Source organism: Dromiciops gliroides, chromosome 4, assembly GCF_019393635.1.
Source record: "Dromiciops gliroides isolate mDroGli1 chromosome 4, mDroGli1.pri, whole genome shotgun sequence".
NCBI lineage: Eukaryota > Metazoa > Chordata > Mammalia > Microbiotheria > Microbiotheriidae > Dromiciops > Dromiciops gliroides.
This window is the reverse complement of record NC_057864.1, coordinates 180,785,394-180,807,524: the sequence shown is the minus strand read 5'-3', so window position 1 is coordinate 180,807,524 and position 22,131 is coordinate 180,785,394. Positions and strand designations below refer to the sequence as shown.

The window sequence follows — 22,131 nt, the reverse complement described above, 5'->3', positions numbered from 1 at the left end:
AATTCTCTTCCAATTCTTCATTTATATAATCAAAATTGTCCATTTTTTAATCTCCTCTGATACCCTCTATCCCTTATCTGGTTAAGAATTCTTCAGCTTGGGACAGCTAGGTGGTGCAGTGGATAAAGCACCAGCTTTGGATTCAGGAGGACCTGAGTTCAAATTCGACCGTAGACACTTGACAAGTATTAGCTGAGTGACCCTGGGCAAGTCACTTAACCCTCATTGCCCTGCAAAAACAAAAAACTAAAAAACAAACAAACAAACAACAAAAAGAATTCTTCAGCTTCCCATAGCTATGAAAAGTAACTTTTAACTTGTTCCTCCAGTTTGTTTACATGTTTTATATTTACGTCATATGTCCATGTGGAACTTAATTGTGACAGTGTGAGATGTTGTTTTAAACCTAATGTCTGCTAGACTATTTTCCAACTTTGCCAATAATTTTTTTTTAGTTTTTTTAAAATAAAAGTATTTTATTATTTTCAAGTTACATGTAAAGATAGCTTTCAGCATTTGTTTACATAAGATTTCCAATTTCAAATTTTTCTCCCTCCCTCCCCCCGCTCCTCCAGACAGCAGGCAATCTGATATAGGTTATATTTATATATATATTTATATATACACTAAAGGAATTGACAGTTGTTTTTGTTTGTTTGTTTGTTTTGCAGGGCAATGAGGGTTAAGTGACCTGTCCAGGGTCACACAGCTAGTAAGTGTCAAGTGTCTGAGGCCGGATTTGAACTCAAGTCCTCCTGAATCCAGGGCTGGTGCTTTATCTACTGCACCACCTAGCTGCCCTTTGCCAATAATTTTTAGCAATTAATAAGGCCTCACACCTTTACTATAGTTGATTGCATCTGGGTCTTATGTAGCTTTCTGTTTTTTTTTCAACCAGTTGTAAAGAATCTGATAATCACTATTTGTAATATAGTTTGAGATCTGGTACTGATAGGCTTTCTTCCTTCCCACTTTCTCCCCATTGTTTCTTTTGGAATTTGTGGCCTTTTGTTCCTCCAGATGAATCTTATTTTTTCTAGTTTTGTAATATAAACCACTGGTAGTTTGATTGATATAGCATTGAATCTTCAAATTAATCTAGGTAGAATTGTCATTTTTATTATATTGGCATGACGGAACCATGAGTAGTTAATGTCTCTCCAATTATTTAGGTCACTTTATTTCTGTAAAAGAGTGTTTTGTACTTATAAGTCTGTCATTATTTTTTTTAAAGAATGTTTTGGATTTGCACGTATTTTATATATTCTCTAATTTTTTTTTGGTGAGGCAATTGGGGTTAAGTGACTTGCGTAGGATCACACAGCTAGTAAGTGTTAAGTGTCTGAGGCTGGATTTGAACTCAGGTCCTCCTGACTCCAGGGCTGGTGCTCTATCCACTGTGCCACCTAGCTGCCCCTCTCTAATTATTTTGGGTTTGCTTTTGTTTGGTTTGGGTTTTTTTTTTTTTTGCCAGGCAATAAGGGTTAAGTGACTTGCCCAGGGTCACACAGCTAGCAAGTGTCAAGTGTCTGAGGTAGGATTTGAACTCAGGTCCTCCTGAATCCAGGGCTGGTGCTTTATCCACTGTGCCACCTAGCTGCCCTTCTCTAATTATTTTGAGCAGAATTTCTTTTCCTTTTTGGGGGGTGTTAAAGATTGATTATTTTTTTGTGGGCTTATTTTCTATCCTGTACTTTACTCATGTTTGTAATTGTTTTAATTAATTTTTGGTTGGTTTTATTGTTATTACTAGAATTTCTGGAACTACGTTAAATTACAGTGGTAGTGGGGGCAGCTAGATGGCGCAGTGGATAAAGCACTGGCCCAGGATTCAGGAGGACCTGAGTTCAAATTTGGCTTCAGACACTTGACACTTACTAGCTGTGTGACCCTGGGCAAGTCAATTAACCCTCATTACGCCACCAAAAAAAAAAATTCAAAAATAAAATAAATTATAATGGTGGCAATGGACATCCTTGCTTTACTGTTGAACTTACTAAAAGGCCAGTAGCATGTCTTCATTATAGTTATTTCTTTTTGTTGATCAGTTCTTTGTTTCAGTCATAGCCAACTCTTCATGACCTCATTTTGGGGTTTTCTTGGCAGAGATACTGGAGTGGTTTATCATTCCTTCTCCAGCTCATTCTACAGATGAACAACTGAGGCAAACAGGGTGAAGGGACTTGCCCAGGGTCACAGGGCCAGCTGAGTGTCTGAAGCCACATTTGAACTCAGGAAGATGATGGGTCTTCCTGATTCCAAGTCCAAATTCTGATTCCAAGTTGTCATCCACTATGCCACCTAGCTGCTCCAACAATAACAACAAAATTTACCATATTAAGCCTGGCTCCAGAATGGATGAGGTCATTTATGTGTGGGAGTTTTTTCAAGGCAATGAGGGTTCAGTGACTTGCCCAGGGTCATACAGCTAGTAAGTGTCAAGTGTCTGATGTCGGATTTGAACTCATATCCTCCTGAATTCAGGGCTGTTGCTTTATCCACTTAGCTGTCCCCAGAATGACCTTTTAAATATGTTGAGGTAGATGTTTTACTAAAATTTTATTAAATGGTTTTGTGTCAATTTTCATTAGAGATATTGGCCTGTGATTTACTTTCTTTCTTTCTTTCTTTTTTTGGTGAGGCAGTTGGGGTTAAATGACTTGTCCAAGGTCACACAGCTAGTAAGTATCAAGTGGCTGAGGTCACATTTGAATTCAGGTCCTCCTGAATCCAGGGCTGGTGCTCTATCCACTGTGCCACCTAGCTGTCCCCTGTGATTTATTTTCTCTTCATTACCTTCTCCTGGCTTAGGAATCAAGGACCATATTTGTCTCATAGAAAGGAATTGTAGCATCCCGTCTTTACCTGTGTTTTTTCCCCCCCAAATATTTTGTGCAATATTGATATTAATTGTTCTTTGAATGTGTGATAGCATTCACTTGTAAATCCATCTGGTCCTAAGGTTTTTCCTTTGGAATTCCTCCATTAATTGATCAATTTCTTTTTCTGAGATTGGGGTTACTTAAATTCCCTATTTCTCACTTTGTTAATCTGAAGTTTATATTTTACAAGGTTTTTTATTTAAAGTTTATATTTTTACAGATATTCATTTTATTTATTATTCTGTTGGCATATAATTAAACTAGTTTCTAATATTTTGTTATCTCTTAATGTATTGTGAATTTTCCTGTTTCATTTTTTATATTGGCAATTTGGTTTTAAGTTTTTTTATGGTTTACATATTTAATTAGTTTTTTCTCTCAGAAAACCAGTTCCTACTTTTATTTATCCATTCAATGGATAACAATTAGTTGCATGCTCAGCCAATTGAATTATTTCTCTAATTTTCTGGTGAAAGTATTTAGAGATATAAATTTTCCCTCAAGGACTGCTTTGGGTGCATCCTGAAACTTTTGGTATGTTGCCCCAATGTTGTCATTTTCTTTTTTTGTTGTTGTCATTTTCTTTAAAGAATTCTCTTTTCCCAGTGAGAGAGAGCTTCAGTAGATTTCCAGATAATTGAAATCCTCTATCAGTACAATATAATTTCTCCAGGTTATACTAATGACCTGTTTCCCAACTTCTGTCTCTTTTTTTTTATCCAGGGGGTCTCTGATATACTCCAGTGACAACATTGTTTTTGTTTTTACCACAGTTAATCTCCATAGATCCAAATCCTTTCTATTCTGCTTCCTTTAGCTGGTTACTGCATTGCCTCAAGTAATTTTATTCTACTCTCCTACTCCCACCCCTTTTATCTATCTTGCTGCTTGAATAAAGGACTCCTCCAGAGCCATCTTCATGGGTTTTATTCCCCCAAATCTCATTCTCTCTCTGTCTCTCTGTCTCTCTTGTCTCCCCAACCCTCCACTGGCAATCAGGGTTAAATGACTTGCCCAGGGTCACAAAGCTAGTCAGTGTCAAATGTCCGAGGCCAGATTCAAACTTAGATCCTCCTGACTCCAGAGCCTGTGCTCCATCTCAGGGCTTCTTGAACTTTTTCCATTTGCAACTCCTTTTTGCCTGAGAAATTTTTATGCAACCCCAGTTATATAGGTATATAAAATAGGTATACATAAGCTTTTACCCTTGCCAAGTTTTTTGTGACCCCCATTGTTCCTCAACCCCATTTGGGGTTGCAGCCCACAGTTTAAGAAGCTTTGCTCTATCCATGGAGCCACCTAGCTGCCCTCCCTCCACTTTTTTCTTTTTGAGGCAATTGGGGTCCCAAATCTTAATGATACTTATAGGTCAATTTAAACAATTTACATTAAGATCATTTGTCCACTTTGGTCAGTATTTACACTTTGTGCATTTTTGTATTGGCCAATACAAAGGTCTAGGCTGATACTGGGGCCTCCTTTCCTAGGTTTTAGTTCCAGTGATTTTCTAGATGTTTATATTGCTATTCTTCTTCCTACATTGTATCTACCCTGTATGGTAAGACCATGAAATCATAGATTTCTAAGGAGAAGGGACCTGTGAGATCATTTAGCCCGTTTTACATTTGTAGAAGCAGAAGCCCAGCAAGGTTAAGTGACTTTCCAGAGATTATATAGGTTAGTGGGAAGAAGGAGAATTTGAGCCTAGTTTCTTTGACTCCCAAATCCAGCACTCTTTATGCTATACTAGACACCTAGTTGGGGGACTCTAAGTGAGATTGCACTGGCGTCTTATGAAGAATGAGCTCCTTTCAGATTTGAAAGGTACCTCACCAAGGATCTGAGCAGCTCATTTGCTTATGAGAAAGCCAGGAAAGCTGCTAAGCAGTCCCCAGGGATAGAGAACTTGTCCCCAGTGCAACCATTGCTTGGACCAACTGGAGAGATGAAGATTTGGGAATGTCCTGGATGGACACCATAAGTTAGGGTGAAGTTTCTCACTTAGGTGACTCAGCTGTCAGTGGAAGAAAAAGGAAAGACTAATCCTCATAGGGCACTAGTTTATTGGGATGACCCTGCTCTTTTACTTGTATGGACGATTTTTTGGGGGGGGCGGGGCAATGAGGGTTAAGTGACTTGCCCAGGGTCACACAGCTAGTAAGTGTCAAGTGTCTGAAGCTGGATTTGAACTGAGGTATTCCTGAATCCAGGGCCGGTGCTTTATCCACTGTGCCACCTAGCTGCCTGGGATTCTTTTTCTAAGGGTGTAAAACATACATACAAATAAAATGCTCCAAGGGACAAAAAAATAAAAACAAACAACCTAATTAATTAATTAGCTAGTAAATAAGGGCATAGGGAAAGTCCATTTGCTTTTCTCTGTTTTAAATGTATACTATAGCTTAATAACAGTTTTAACCACAAGTCTGGGTGCATTTATTGGAAATAAATAAATATTGAAGGAAGACGATTGAGGAGGGTGCAGCCTCAAAGAAGAATGAGAGATATAGAACACTGAGTGTTTTACCAGAGCACTATCTTTGGCTGGAGGCACAGAGCTGAGAAAAAGAGAGACAGAGACAGAGAGAGATGGAGAAAGAGAAAAAAGAAAGAAAGAGGAGGTGGAGGGAGAGAGAGAATTATACTTTCTTTATACAGCTCTCTAGAGCAGAAAAAAGGTGTTTAAAATGGAAAACCCATCTAGATCAGGACTTCTTAAACTTTTTCCACTCATACCCCATTTTTGCCCCAGAAATTTTTATGCAAATCTAGGTATATAAGCATATAAAATAGGTATACGTAACCTTTTACTGTTGCCAAATTTTTCGTGACCTCCACATTCAGTTGTGACCCCATATGGGGTCTCAACCTACAATTTAAGAAGGTAGGATATAGACAATGGATCAGTAATAGGGTGAGACAGGACAAATAGAAATGGCTGAAACAATCCCACTCACCACACCAGACCACTTCTGCTACATAGGTAAGCAGGTTTCTTTCTCTGCCTTCTTTTTCAGAGATCTAAGTCTGAATTCTGGTTCTAACACTCACTATTTGTGTTATCTTGGGCAAGTCACTTAACCTGACTGAGCAGATGGGGGCAAATCACACTTAAAATCCCAATCTCACTGTGAGGAAGGCACTTGGCAAACCTTCAAGTAGTGTCTAAATGTGAGCTGCTCTTGTCTCAGTGTCCAGGGATTCTGGCCCGGAGCAGAGAGAAGCTAGAAGCAGGAAAGCCAGTCAGGCTGCTATTGCATTGATTCAGTCCAAAGACTTCAGGAGGTTCTGTACCTGGGCGGTATCAGAACAATTAGGAAGGGTGTGGGTGGCAGATTTGAGTGGCATTTTTGATGTAGAATTAGCCAGAGTTCACAACTAGTTGGACTTGGGAGTGAGGGAGGGGGAAGAGTCAAAGATAAGCACCAGGAGGATGAAGGATTGTTTTCACATTTGTAAAAGGAGCGTCTTCAGAGTATTCTTTCTTCTTTGGAGGATAGACTATGCAAAAGGGGGTATTGGGGGCAGCTAGGTGGCACAGTGGATAGAGCACCAGCCCTGGAGTCAGGAGGACCTGAGTTCAAATCCGGCCTCAGTCACTTAACCCCAATTGCCTCACCAAAAAATAAAAAATTAAAAAAAAAGGGGGGGGTATGTACTATGGCAGGAGTGTAGGTTAGATTTCAGAAAGAACTTCCTAAACAAGAAGTATAAGATAATAGGACAGGTGAGCAAGGAATCTAGATTATCTTTTTTTAAAAAAAGGGGAGAGGTTCCCACCTACAAGGATAAATTTTGTTTTACCTTGAGGGCAAGAGGCTAAAAAAAGATCACTTTCCCTATGATAACTTTGTGGTACTTAATGAGTATTCACTCAGCTTCTGGGACATAACATGGCTCCAGGGTCCTGTGGATGTGGGAGAGGGCTAGGGGTCAGAAGCTCACCCCCCTCACCCTGGCTTTGTCTTAGGTGGGAGGAGAAGATCCCGCTTGCAAAAACCAGTCTGGAGAAGACTTGGCTGTTCCATGAGATCGGCCGTTGCTACCTGGAACTAAACCGGCCTTGGGAAGCTCAGGAGTATGGGGAGAAGTCCCAGGTGTGCGCTGAAGAGGAGGGTGATGTCGAGTGGCAGCTCAATGCCAGTGTTCTGGTGGCCCAGGCACAAGGTACAGGCAGATACCCCAACTCACCCTTCCCCCCCCCCAACACAAGCCACAATTCCTGCATACGCCATCCAACCGTCCGGACCAGGCTGAAGATTCACTGGGCCATCTCATGGTGTTGTCCAGTCTGACTCTGACTGTGAGGACACTGTCCCATGGCCTTGTGTCTCTGGCTGGAATGATCCAAACTTAGTCAACTCATCATTGAGCAGCTACTATGTACTGGGTATGATGGGCTTGGGGGAGGGGGAGGGAAGAGGGCAAGAAAGGGTCCCTGTCCTCATGAAGCTTATACTGGGAGGATTTAACTTGGATAAGAAGAAGCAGGTAAAACAAGTGATTCAGCAATGAAGAGTAAGTGCCAAGTCTCATAAACACACCGCACCACCCCTCCCTCCCCACTGCCTTTTTTGTTTGGTGTCTGTTTTCAGGTTCCCCAGAACCCCTCCTCAGTGTGCCCATCCCTGTTCAGGAGGCTCACCCAGTGTCATGAAACAGCTCCTGCACTCAGGGACTCATGGTCAGGCAGGGAACTAGGAGGGAGGGACACACAGACATAGCTGAAGAACACTTCATGGGCCACATGTAAGTGCTGAGGAACACGGGGTGATGAGTCTGCACGTGCTGAAGGGATGCAGAGCAACGGGAGACTTGGGGTGAGGTGAGGAGGCAGCACTGCCCTCCTCTCAGCATGCACTGAGTCCTGAGCCAGTGGGGAGCCTGGTTATTTTCAGAAAGCCTCTTTTCTGATCGGTGGATTTGCTCCTTGTCAGCTTTGGTTTGCCAGGTCGGGGCAGGGATGGAGATGGGAAGTGGCACGGAGCGGGGGGAAAGTACACTGGCTTTGGGCACCTGGGTTCAATTGCCAGCTTTGCCTCTCATTCGTTCAGTGATTCTAGGAAGGTCACTTTGCCTTTGTTCCCTCAGATCTGTAAAACGAGGTAGCTGGATGGAATCGTCTCTAAGGCTTCTCCAGCACTATGGTTCCTAAGATCAAAGACTTGGGAAAAGATGGGATGCAGTTGAAAAGGAGGGTGCCAGCTAGCTCATTGTGCCTGGAGGCCAACTAGATTAATCCAGTTAGCTTGAAGGCAGTGCTATGTGGTCCCCTGCTTTTTTTGGCCCCCAGTCTTGGTGCAACATGCTAAGTCCTTAGTACCCAGCCCTGGATGACCTGACCTGCACATCAAATCTGAGGAGCCACAGGGCCTTCATGGTGCTGTCTGTTGTTAATAACTACTTCCCTTTCTCCCCTTTTTTTACAGTTAAGCTGAAGGACTACGAGGCTGCAGTGAGCAACTTTGAAAAAGCCTTGGAGAGGGCAAAGCTTGTCCACAACAATGAGGCCCAAAATGCCATCATCAGTGTAAGCCTGCCCCTCCTGTTTCTAGCATCCAGAAGGGAGACAAAGGGGTTGCCAGCAGACCAGCCTTGCATTTTCCCACTCTTCTTGTCTCTGCACTCCCACTTCCTAGCACATAGTAGGCACTTAAGAAATACCTGTTGGTTGATTCCTTGATTGATCCATCTCAAGCAATCAACTGTTCTATTCCTTTCCTATCGTTCAAGCCTTGTCTCTTTGGTGTCCCATTCAGGATTTTATTGGCAAAGATCCTGGAGTGGTTTGTCATTTCCTTCTCCAGCTCATTTTATAGAAGAGGAAATGGAGGCAAACAGTGTTAAGTGACTTGTCCAGGGTCCCACAGCTTGTAAATTTGAGAAGGCGAAAGGAAATCCAGATTTGTGGAGCAGCAAGGGGGAGTGGGGAGTAGAAGGAGTAGGGTTGTAGAAGCAGGATAGAGTCCAGAGAGCCTTGAAAGCAAGGCCCAGGGGAGTCAGTCAATGAAAGTTGAGGCAGGATGATTGGGCAGCTAGATGGTGCCATATTGCACAGAGTGCTGGGCCTGGAGTCAGGAAGACTCATCTTCCTGAGTTCAAATCTGGCCTCAGACACTTACTTGCTGGGTGACCTGGGCCAGTCACTTAACCCTGTTTACCTCAGTTTCTTCATCTGTCAAATGAGCTGGAGAAGGAAATGGCAAACCACTGCAAGATGTTTGCCAAGAAAACCCCAAATGGGCTCACAAAGAGTTGGACACAACTGAAATGACTGAACAACAACTACAAAAACAGGAAGATTAGTCTGGTATCTGCCTGAATCTATTTGTGGGATAAATGGGGGTGGGGAGATGCAAAGAGAGCTCAGTCTAATGGGGAAGACAATTCATAGCAGTGGGTATTTTATAGTATAGTTGAGTTCATAGGACCATACAGTTATTTCTGGGGCAACATTTTGAATTTCAACCAACCTCCCCCCATTACTTTGTAAATTTCTGGGTCATTCAGGTCCTTCTATCATCAGATGATGTGTGCTTAAAGACTGTAAATTTCATTTTCGTGATGTCAGCCTGAGACAAGCAGCATTAGAAGAGAAATATTTTATAGTGGCCGAAATACCCCAACAAAGAACAATACTTACCTAAACAAATGTAATTTGGTTTTGGATTATATTGTTTGATATTTTGGGGCAGCTAGGTGGCGCAGTGGATAAAGCACCGTCCCTGGATTCAGGAGAACCTGAGTTCAAATCCGACTTCAGACACTTAACAATTACTAGCTGTGTGACCCTGGGCAAGTCACTTAACCCCAATTGCCTCACCAAAAATAAAAAATAAATTTAAAAAATATGTGTTTTATAATTCTATCTCAATATATGTCAGTGGACCCATGATCTCACTGTTATTAGTACTTCCTGCATGAGTGCAGACCACGACCTATCTGTGCCTTCTTCCTGTGCAAGTTTTTCCTATGATCTTTCACAAATCTAGAAGTTCTGTACATTGTACTGGGGACCTTCTTCTAGGGCTTTAAATATTTCACGGCTACCTTCACTTGTTTTGCTATTTCATTTCATCCTTCCTGCCTGCTATATAACCAACCTACCTCTTTTTTCCCCTAATATGTGTCTTGGATCTTATCTTTTATGCCATATTTTGTATGGAAGTTATTGTTAATGTGTTATAGCCAGGGCTATACCGGTAAACGTTTAACAAATGACTCTGGAAAAAAGATGTACTCAGGACACACTGTTTTTTGGGATTTTTTTGGGTGCCGAAACCCTGAACGAACCAAGGACACACTTTTAAGCTTAATCTGCATTATTATTTCCTCCATCACTTTCTTAAGTCTAGACAATTAGCAAAGCAATAAACCAAGCCCTGATTGTAGCATATGCTGATTTCTGAGGTGTGAATACTCACACTGAAAACAGTTGGCTCCCCTTGAGCCTGTAGGAGCTAGCTCCAGCACATCCCTGGTCAGAACCCACTACTTGTACCCACCATAGTTCTCCCCAGTACTCTTTAGTGGTCAAAGTGTTTGATAATTCCTAGTCTTATAACATCTCTGGGAGAATACTGATATTGTGTTAGCAAGCTATTTGACATCATATCAATGAAAGAGCTGTGTAATTTCCCAGACTTCCATCTAGTCTGATCTTCAGTTATTCATGGCCAGGTCCAGCACATTGCCCATTTGGAGTACCCATCCAAGATGCAGTGTTAGGGGTGACACCCTCTCCCCTTCCACATACACACAGATCCTATCTTATTTACTTGTTTTACCCCTACCTGGAGTTACCTCCAGGAAATCTTAGAAAATAGCTCAAATACAGTTTGTGTCTAGGTCTCCAGAGATGTGAGTAAAAGGGTCCCCTCTTCTTATAGCACAAGCACTCAAAGAAACAATGCATAGCAGGAACTTTCAGCCCATAGACGATACATAAATTATTTTCAGTTGCCCTTAAACTAACAAGGCAATCATCTTTCTCTGGTAAGTCTCACTTTTCCCCAGGGTCCTACATAGTTTCCCAGATTCACAGAATCAGCCTCTTAGGGAGAGCATGACTCGGGTTCAATGTTGGGAAGAAATGAGGTACTCATAGGTCACTGAACAGTTAACAAAAAGAGGCTTACTTAGCCCTAACATAGAAAGCAGGGTCAACAAGGATAGAGCAACAGTTAGCCTGGGCATATTTGACACCCCTGTCTCCAAATGGAAATATGTTTGGTCATCAGGGCAGAGGATGGGGATAATTGTCCTATCACATGCCCTGTGGTTTAGTCTCCCCTTAGAATGGAAACAAGCTTGATGCTGCTAAAAAAAAAAGGAACTTTCTGACATTCCAGAGACCCACATACACCTATAGGCCATGTAGAAATTCTCTGAAAGCTTTGACTTCCCCCAGTACTTGAGGTTGCTAGAAAGGCAACCCTGCCCCCTCCCATCACCCATCACACCTGTACTGTCTGAAGAATACATGGTAATAGTTGGGGGGGGGTGTGCAAAGCTTTGGTCTTTAACTCCCCTATATTTTCCTTAGTCCTCTACTACTATTCAAAATCTGAAAAGCACATATTCTTCTTTCTCTCTCTCTCTTTTTTTTTTTGTAAGGCAATTGGGGTTAAGTGACTTGTCCAGGATCACACAGCCAGTAAGTGTTAAGTGTCTGAGGCCGGATTTGAACTCAGGTCCTCCTGACTCCAGGGCCGTTGCTCTATCCACTGTGCTATCTAGCTGCCCCTGAAAAGCACATATTCTTACCAGTTACTTCTGCCACCTCTAGGCTTTGGACGACGCCAACAAGGGCATCATTGAAGAACTGAGAGCGACACGAAACTCTGAGAATGTCAAAGACAAGAAAGACAAAGGTGGGAGTTCCTGGAAGCCAAAAGAGAGCTCTTGGGGACGAAGGAAGTGGGGAGAAGAGGAGAGAAGGCTTTATTTCTGGTCCCTAACCAATTCTTTTCTGTTCACTTTCCCCAAAAAGGTGCTTTGTTGTGTTCTTCTGCTTTCATTCCTGTTAGGCCTGGGCTGGTATTTTAGCGGCTTTAGCCAAAGTGTTTTCTTCTGGCCCTTCTGGGCTTTGGCGGCCTAGCCAGGGAGGGGCCCTCCAATTCTTCCCCTGCTTTCAGAGCATAGAACTAGAGAATCAGAGCTGAAAAAGATCCCAGAAACAATCTGGCTCAACTTCATTTTCTAGGAGAGGAAACTGAGGGCTGGAGAGGTGTGTGAATTGGCCGGGCTAGTAAGTGACAAAGTCAGTATCTGGAGCCAGGTCTAATGACACCAAAAACCAGCTCTAACTGTGAAACCAAATCATGTGTCAAAAGTGCTTTATAACGGGAAAGCACGATACAAATGGGAAATCTTATTCTCTGTGTCCTAGGCTGGCTCCATGCAACCTCACTTCTGCAGGTCATGGAAGAGGCCAGGACTTGGGGGGGGGGTGGACTCGTCAGAGATGGTTCATTCCCTGGCCATGTGTGGGCTACGATGAAATCCATTCAGTGAGAGCCATGAGAGCAGCCCCTCGGGCATTCTCTTATCCTGCCTTTTATTCCTACCAAATTGCAGCTCACGAGGGGCAGAGGTGGCATTTATATCCTCAAGGATAGAATCTGTGTGGGAGGTGTGGATGTGCCCAGCCTGGGTGCCCAAAGACCCTGATGTGATTATTCTGTCATACAACAACGTTCTTTCAAGAAGCATTTATTTGTGCCCTCTCTGTGCCAGGGAATCATGACCAGCAACCCCTCAAACATCGGGGAGAACCAGTGGAGGGTAAAAAGCGTTTGAAGAAAACTTGGCAATATAGTCACTGAGCAAAGTCAAAAATGGCATTCAGGGATGACTATGTAAAGAGGACTAGAAACAGAAGAAAAAGGGAAAAGATTTGGAAAAAAACCATCTCAACAAAGTTTTCTCCATCAAGGATGGTGTAGCCATCACACCTGGACCCACCGTGGTAGTCCCTGAGGGTACTAAGAGAGAACAAAGACAGGAAAAATAGCCAGCTTAGATCAGGATTTCTTAAACTTTTACCACTTGAGGCCTCTTTTCTCCCAAGGAATGTTTCCTTGACCCCAGGCATATAGGTATATTTAAAAAATATATATATATAAGGGGCAGCTAGGTGGCGCAGTGGATAAAGCACCGGCCCTGGAGTCAGAAGGACCTGAGTTCAAATCCAGCATCAGATACTTAATACTTACCAGCTGTGTGACCCTGGGCAAGTCACTTAACCCCAATTGCCTCACTAAAAAACAAAAACAAACAAACAAACAAACAAACAAAATATATATATATAATTAATATATTATATATATACATATATAAAAATATATATTACTGTTGCCAAATTTTTCATGACCCCCACATTCAGTTACTCACAGTTTAAGCAGCTTTGGGTTAGATCAAGTGCAGTGTACATAGAAAAGTTCTGTGCTGGAGGAGATATATTTGTGAGGTCATTGAAAGACACCATACAGGAGATCTGAAGGGATGGGAAGATACCAAAAGTAGGCGGGAGGGCAGCTAGGTGGCGCAGTGGATAGAGCACTGGCCCTGGAGTCAGGAGTACCTGAGTTCAAAATCCGGCCTCAGACACTTAATACTTACTAGCTGTGTGATCCTGGGCAAGTCACTTAACCCCCAAAAAAAAGTAGGGGGGAAAAAATCTCAGACTTGTATTAGTACCAAAAAATAAATTCCTTGAGAGATAAGTATTGGCATATTTTTCTACTCGTCTGTGTGTGTGTGTGTGTGTGTGTGTGTGTGTGTGTGTGTGTGTGTGTGTGTGTGAAGGCAGCAATGGCAGTGGGTAGAGAGTTGACATCAAAACCAAGAAATTCAAGTTGCACCTCTGACACAAAACATGGAGATGGACAGATGCTCTGAAGGTATTTGCCACCATGATGCAGGTAAGCTACGGCCTTGGCTCTGCTGAGGAAGGACTGATTCCCTGGGAGTGCTGTGGTCCTCCAGACACTCCTGTGTGCAGATAACATTAGGCCAATAGTATCAAGCCTCAAGATAGTGCAAAGCCTCTTAGAAGAGATATGAAATCCCAAGGACTTTGTCTGGTCCATACATAGAGGAAAGACCAAGAAGAGGAAGAACGTCCATTGCGCAGATTTCAACATAAACATGGATACCCTAGAAAATCTGTCCATTGGTATGTGTACCTGGGACTACAGTCCAGAAGTCAGTGTGCTGGGCTCAGCCTGGAAAGGCAAGAAGACAGGGCAGATGGCTTTCAACACTTTGCAAAGCTCTTTTACGGAACTCAGGTTTCATCCATCTTTTCTTTTTTTTTCTTTTTTCTTTTTTTTTTTTTTTTGTGGGGCAATGAGGGTTAAGTGACTTGCCCAAGGTCACACAGCTAGTAAGTGTCAAGTGTCTGAGGCTGGATTTGAACTCAGGTCCTCCTGAATCCAGGACCGGTACTTTATCCACTGCGCCACCTAGCTGCCCCCCATCCATCTTTTCAATACTAACATTTTATCAGTGTTTCCTGGCAATGAGATGTTGCATACCACTGTTTCAGAAGAACTGAGGATGATTGTCATACAGAGGGCAGTGGAGAGGTCTACGTGTCAGGTGGTGACGTGATCAATGAGGATATCATCAAAGAATCATATCACTGGAAGAGAAGACAAGAGGCAAGAACCAGAGGTGACAGGAGATATAGTGTCCCAGTGGTCCCTTTGAGATGTTGAGAAAGAGCCAGGAAGGCCCCCAGCACACAGGGTGGACCCCTCATGGAGAGCTTTTGGAAAGTTGATGAACAAGTATGGATAGGTTTTGATTTGCTTCATTGGTAAGAACTGAATCAATGAAGTCATGAATCTGTTCGACCATGTGCCAGGCATTGTGCTATGTGCTGGGAAACAAAAACAAAAGTGAAGCCATTCTTGTCCTCAAGTTGCTTACATTCTATCTGAAAACAACATGTATACAGTGGCTTGTAAGAATAAAACATGGAGTAAATATGGAATAATTTGAATATGTGGATGGGAAAGGGCATTGACCATGGGGAGGCTTGTAGAAGCCTCACCGCCCATGAGCTGGGCCTTGAAGCACTCTAGAAGTACCCAGGGGGCAGCCTGTGCAAAGGCACCAGGGTGGGAGGTGGAAGCTTATGATGGTGGGCAGCAGAAAGGCCAGTTTGGCTGAAGAATGAGGATAGGGAGGAGAGCACAGAGGCTGGAGCCAGACAGGGAAGGGCTTTAAATGCCAAATGGGAGTTTCTCTTTATCCTAGACACAGTAGGGAGACTCGGGAGCTTCTTGAGTGAGGGAGTGACGGTCAGACCTATGCTTTAAGAACATCATTGGCAACTGAGTGAAAGACTTAGAGAGAGAGGTGAAAGACTGGAAGTAGGGAGACCAATTAGTGGGCTCCTGCAGCACTTTAGCCAAGAGGTGGCCTAGGAGTTGAACTAGAATAGAAGCTGTGGGAGCAGAGGGAAAAGGACAAATGGGAGTGATGTTGTAGAGGTAGAACTGACAAGACTTGGCAGCTGAAGAGATGTGAAGCACGGCCGGCCCTGAGGCTGTGGAGCTGGGTGACGATGATGATGGTGGTAGCATTTATGGTGCTTTATATATGTGTTTTTTTTCCCATTGGATCCTTACAGTAACCTTGTGGGTAGGTGTTATGATCCCAATCTTATAGATGAAGAAACCACGGCAGCCAGAGGTTAAGTGACTTTCCCAGGGTCACACATGTAGCAAATGTTTGGGGTGTGACCAAACCCGAAGTTTTTGTGATGTAGATGCCTTCAGATATGATTGGAATATATTATACGATTGGAAGATGATATATCTGATTGGCAGAGCAGTGATGTCCTCAACAGATTAGGGACGTTAAGGAGAGAGATCAGTTTAGGGGGAAACCGCATTCATGGTTTTGGACCCAAGTTTGAGTTGGCAACGGGACATCCAGCTAAACCTGTTTATTAGGCAATGTTCTCATTGGCCAAGTTGTAACAGAGTGTAATTCTACAGGGCCATTGAGGGTGTGGGTCAGCCAGAACCTGCTGTTAATTCCTCCCACTGTTCTAGCAGATAAGCTTAGAGGACGGACAGGAGGACAGGACGTCGTGTGTCTTGTCACACAAGGAATCAAAGACACCACCTAGAAGCTCGGTCTAATTGGGAACAAATAGCTTCGTTGCCAAGGTGCCTGAGACTGGAGTAGGGTCCCCACTGCTCTCTCCTAGGCAGATTCAGCACATTCATTGAGAAATGTAGTGGACCCCACAAAAAAGGGGGTTCTTGGTGTTGCCTTTCTTGTTGGACAGTTTCCCTGCCTTCTCTTATGAGACTGGACAGGGGTGAGCATAATGAAACCACAGTTTGCATTAGCCTTCTTTCTGGTGAGAGTTTTTGTTTTGTTTTAGTGAGGCAGTTGGGGTTAAGTGACTTACCCAGGGTCACACAGCTAGTAAGTGTTAAGTGTCTGAGGCCGGAATTGAACTCAGGTCCTCCTGACTCCAGGGCCGGTGCTCTATCGATTGCGCCACCTAGCTGCCCCTGGTGAGAGCTTTTTAAAGAATCCATGAGCAATAAAGTCAGCAGCTCCTTCCTCTCTGTCATACGGGGTGTTTGTCCTGCGCTTCCTGCTTGGGACTGAAGGTGGCAGCAGTAGCCTGTGTTTTAGTCTTCCTTGGGGCCATGGGAGGACCGGACTCCCGAGTTATCCCCATTGAAATCCCTGGGAGCCTGTGGCCAGTGTACCAGGGAAGGTCTGCCCAGAAACAGAAGGTGCACGGGCTTTCTGGCAAAGGATCTCTTGGGATTTACCACGTGCCAGTAAGATTTACTTGTTCCACTCCTTTCTTGGCTGGTAGCTCTTGTTCCACCCAAGGCTTCCCACTCAATAATCTACATGTGTCCTAGGGATTGCTCTCATTCAGAGAAGTTACAGAATACAGCATATGAAATTCAACAACCCGGGAACATGCTGGAAGAGCGGGAGGTGACCTAGTACAATGGAAAGGGGATGGGACTTGAAGCCAAAGGACCTGAGTTTGAATCACAGCTTTTGAATCACACATTTACTAGCAAATCACTTCTCTAGGCCTTATTTGCTTCATCCTTAAACTTAAACTGGCCCTTAAGGTCCCTTCCAGCTCTGGGGCAATGAATCTTATCCCTTCCTCCTCCTAGACCCTGGATCCTGCCCCTCCCCCACACCAACACTTGTCCTCTCATATGCACATAGGCCTTAAGTTCTTAGACAAGAAGTATGGACGAATCTTGGAGAAAGAGGTCTAATAAAACATCTGTTTTTCTGGGTATCTCTTCTGTCTCATAAGATGACTCTCAGCAGTATTAACCCTGAGGTTACAGATTGATTTTCTCTGCCGACAACTGAGCTTAATGAATCTTTTATTTTCTTTTCCTTTCAGATGAACTATATGAAGAACACGAGGTTGGAAAAAATGAGAAGAAAGAAAAGGGGGACATGGATGACTCAGAAAGAGAGAGGGGTGGGAGAGATGGAAAGAAGGTAAAAATGGCAGAGGAAACAAAAAGAGAGATTGAGAAACAGGGCAGGGAAAGGCAAGGGATGAAGAGGGAGGAAATTGAACAAGAGGAGGATGAAGAGGAAGAAGAGGATTATGATGAGGAAGACAGGGAAGAAGAAACTGAAGGTGAAAATGCTGAATAAGATGAATAGTATGCACTTGAGTGTTGGGGGTTGGAAGGAAACATTTTAGATCCTAGGGACTCCCTTTTTAATGGATTCTAATTTGAAGATGAGCATTTCAAAGGAAAAGGAGGGTTATGTGAAGCTGAGGATTGCTTTCCACTGATTAGGCTCTTCTCCTGCCCTTCATTTATTACTCTTCAAATACATATTTTCCCTCTTACTTTGGATTTTTAATCACGTTTTTTCCTACTTTCATTCCCAGAAGAGACCCTGGGAATGAAATTACTAGCATTGGTTTAGGGTACTGCAATGCTCATCCTGGTCAGTGGAGTGTTAGGAACCTCAAAATGAACGGAGAGACCCTGCCCAAAAGCTAAGGGGAGTAACCCAAGGGGGATCCTGAGGGCTTGGTCTTTTATAGTCATCAATTCTGCCACCAAACACTTATGTATCTATTGTGTATAAAGCACTGTGCTTGGCACAAGAGATGCAAATACAAACATGAACTAGCTTCCTTTTCCTCTCTACTGGAGGAAATATCATATGGACTAGAGAAGGAAATACCAGGTAACAACTTTGGAGGTCCAGGAAGGCTTCAGAGAGTAGGTACCTGGTATCTGGGCTGAGCCTTTAAGAAATGAGTGTCAGGGGTGAGGAGGGACTCCATGAGGGGAATGCTGAACATACAGTTTATTTCAATTTTAGCAAACCATTTGACAGAGTCTCCTATGCTATTCTTGTGAAGAAAATAGAGAGCTAGGGCAGTTAGCTGTGGAAATGTTTGGATGGCCAGACCCAAAGACACATTCAAAGCTGGGCCTTGGGGATTTGTGCTAGGCCAGTGCTGTCTAAAATGTTTATAAGTGGCTTGGATAAAGATATTGGTGGCATGTTTACCAAATGGGCAGAGAGTCCAAAGCTTGAAGATAAAGTTGACCCACTGCATAACAGAGTCACAATCCAAAAAGATCTTGACTGGGTAGGACACTGGGTTGGATATGATAAGATAAAATATAATAGAGATGACCATAAAGACATATATTTGTGTATTAAAAAAATCCCCTTCACAAGTACAAGATGGGGGTGGGGAGAGGAATTGAGGAGGCAAGGCTAGATAGCAATTCACTTGAAAAAGAAATGGGAATGTTAGTGGATTGTAAGTTCAAAATGTCAAAATGTGCTATGGTAGCCTAAAACCAAGTTAATTCTTATACTGCCTTAAGAGAGGCATAGCGATCATCCACACTGGGGCAGAACCCACTTTACTCAGCTTTTGTCCTCAGACACCTGGAGTGATATGTTCAGTTTTGGGGACCACAGTTTAGAAAGGACATTGATAAGCTAGAGGGTGTCTAGAGGAGAGCAGTAAAGATGATGAGTCTGAGATCATGGCAAGAGAGGATTAATTGAAGGAAATAAGGAAGTTTACTGTGAAGAGAAGACAGGGTAGACTGACTGCTTTCAAGCCTTTGCTAGACTGGCATATGAAAGAGGGCTTAGACATTGCTTGACCCCTGAGGACAGATATAGCAGCAATAGATAGAAGTTGGAAAGAACTGAGTTTAGGCTTGAGATGATTAAAAAAACCACCTGCCTTAAAATCAGAATGATACAAAAGTAGAATGGACTGCCTCAAAGATGTGGTAGGTTTCCCCTCACTAGAGGTCTTCAGGCAAAGGCTGATGGGCTACTTTGGGGGTATGTTGTAGGAGGGGTTCCAGATCACATAGAACTTGGACTTTGGTAACCTGAAAATTTTTGAGCATGAGAAGAAAACGGTCAGACTTGTGCCTTAGGAAAATAATTCTGGCAGCTTTGTGGAGGATAAATCAAAAAAGGGGAGAGGCTAAAGATGAGGGGGAAAATTGGGGGCTAATGATGAATGCCTAAAAAAGAATAGTGGCTTTGTGCTTGCAGAGAGAGGCGTGGATGGGAGACGTGGATAAGATCTGGCAAATGACTGGATCTGAGTAGTAAGGGAAAGGAAAGAATCAAGGATGGGTAATCAGAAGGAGGGCAGGGCCTTCTATGAAAATTGGACATCGTGGAGGGGAGGCAAATTTAGAGGGGAGAGTAATGAACTGTACTTTGGATATTTGAATTTAAGATGCTGATGAGATATCCAGATAAAGATGTCCATCGAGCATTTGGAGACACAAGCCTGGAGTTCAGGAGACAGGGATGTGTGTGTGTGTGTGTGTGTGTGTGTATCTTTATATATATATATATATATATGTACATATGTGCATATATTATGTATATGTATACATATGAGGCACAATTGTGTAGATATGAAAATTTGACTTTTGAGTGTGATTGACATCACATAGAATACATAGAGAGAAGAGCAAAGATGGAGCCTTGAGGAACACTCATGCTTTAGGGATAGGAGCTGGATGATCTAGAAAGTAAGATGGAAAGAAGAGCAGCTAGACAAGAGAAGAACAGTGTCCTAGAAGCTATGGGAAGAGAGAATATCCAGAGATAGTTGTAGACAGTGTCAGAAGCTTCAAAGGGGAAAAAAACCTCCAAACCCCAAAGCAAACAAAAACTAAAAAAGGTCCCTGCAAGACCTAGCACCCCTTGCTTTGGTCACCAAAAAATGTATTATTACACACTAAGGTTAATCCTTTCTACTTGTGCCCTTGATTTCATTTCCTCTGGCCATTTCCATGACCCTTGCTCCAGCAATTATTCTTGCTAATAAAACTGCAACCTTTCCCTTGCCACTGAGTCGGTCCCATCTACCAACAAACACTCTCTGGTTTTCCTAGTTCTAAAACAACTCCTCCTATTTCCCCCCCACCAAAAAAAAAGCCAACTTCAAAAACAATTCAGCAAACCTTCCTTTAACCCAGGTTTCATCTGGGGTCAGTGAATTTACATTAATATCTATACCAACCTCTCTAGATACATATACATCTATGTATAGTATGTATATTAAATACATGTATATATAATTTTATTACTGGTTTCCCTTTGTAATCCTATGTATTTTATGCATTTAAAAACATGATTCTGAGAATGAAGCATTAGACTTCGCCAGCCTGCCAAAGGGGTCCGAAACACAAAAATGGTTAAGAATTCCTTCTTTGACCCTTCTAGCCCATTCAGTTACAGTCCTGTGTCTCACTTCCCCTTCACTGTTAAACTCTTGGAAACAGTTATTTATGCCCCACACCACTACTTCCTTTAATCACTTGCCTTCTGCCTCCCAGAATTCATTCCCCTCAACAGCACTCTGATGAACCTGCTCTCTCACCTATTGGAAATTGACTGGATATGAGTAGAGAGGGAAAGGGATTTATTGATCTCTGCATTTTTGGTGTCTGAGGCTGGATTTGAACTCAGGTCCTCCTGAATCCAGGGCTGGTGCATTATCCACTGTGCCACCTAGCTGCCCTCAATCTCTGCCTTTTTAAAGGTAGTTGTTCATGCCTCTTAATCGATATTCTTGCCTCACCATGATAATAGCTAGTGTTTATTTATTTATTTATTTATTTTGCTGGGCAATTGGGGTTAAGTGATTTGCCCAGGGTCACACAGCTAGTAAGTGTTAAGTGTCTGAGGCCGGATTTGAACTCAGGTCCTCCTGAATCCAGGGCCGGTGCTCTATCCACTACGCCACCTAGCTGCCCCCAATAGCTAGCGTTTATATTGCCCATTAAGGTTTGCCCAAAGCTTTACACATTATCTCATTTTATCCTCACAACAACCATGTGAGGTATGCGCTATTATTATTATTGCCATTTTCTTTTTTACAGATATAGAAACGGAGGCAGACAGAGGTTAAGTAATTTGCCCAAGGTCACACAGCCAGTGTCTGAAGAAGGATTGGAACACAGGTCTTGCTGACCTGTCCACGATCTCTTCATTTTGCCATCTAGCTTCATATCTTTGTTCTCCTGTCTTTCAGAGCAGAGTGGTCCTGTACTGACTCCTTTGCTGGCTAATCATCCTTTTCCAGGCTGCTTTATGTAGGTGTTCCTTAGGGGTCTGACCTTAGCTCAGGATCATTGGTTTTAAAATGAAGATGTTAAAGATCATCTAATCTTAAACCCTCATTTTATTTTATTTTTCACTTAATAGTATTTTATTTTTCCCAATTACTCATAAAGATAGTTTCCAGTATTCATTTTTGCAAGATTTTGACTTTCAAGTTTTTCTCCCTTTCTCCCTCCCTAATACTGAAAGCAATCTGATATAGGGTATGTATGTACAGTCAGTCATGTTAAACACTTCCACATTAGTCATATTGTGAAAGAAGAATCAACAAAAGGGAAAGCTTCCAGAAAAAAAAAAAGTGAAAATAGCACACCTCCATCTGCATTCAAACTCCATAGTTCTTTCTCCAGATGTGGAGAGCATTTTCCATCATGAGTCCTTTGGAATTGTCTTGGATCACTGTATTGCTCAGAAGAGCTAAGTCTATAGTAGCTGATCATTGCTCAATGTTGCTATTACTGTGTACAATGTTCTCCTGGTTCTGCTGACTTCACTCATCATCATTTCATGTAAGTCTTTCCAGGTTTTTCTGAAATCTGTCAGCTCATTATTTCTTATACCACAATAGTATTGCATTATA

At 42.7% G+C, this 22,131-nt stretch overlaps 1 protein-coding gene across 3 annotated transcripts in view; it reads left to right on the top strand.

The window, feature by feature from the left end:
• The window catches only part of ODAD4 (outer dynein arm docking complex subunit 4), a 70,174-nt gene extending 48,311 nt beyond the window's left edge, over positions 1–21,863 (top strand). For 2 of the 3 annotated variants that reach the window (XM_043964539.1, XM_043964537.1), the window contains 4 exons: positions 6,853–7,049; positions 8,312–8,412; positions 11,671–11,755; positions 17,302–21,296. In XM_043964539.1, coding sequence (XP_043820474.1) covers positions 6,853–7,049; positions 8,312–8,412; positions 11,671–11,755; positions 17,302–17,564 — 646 coding nt within the window. In that variant the 3' untranslated portion in view covers positions 17,565–21,296. The other variant, XM_043964538.1, reaches the window with a different exon arrangement.
• Positions 21,864–22,131: the final 268 nt, after the last annotated feature.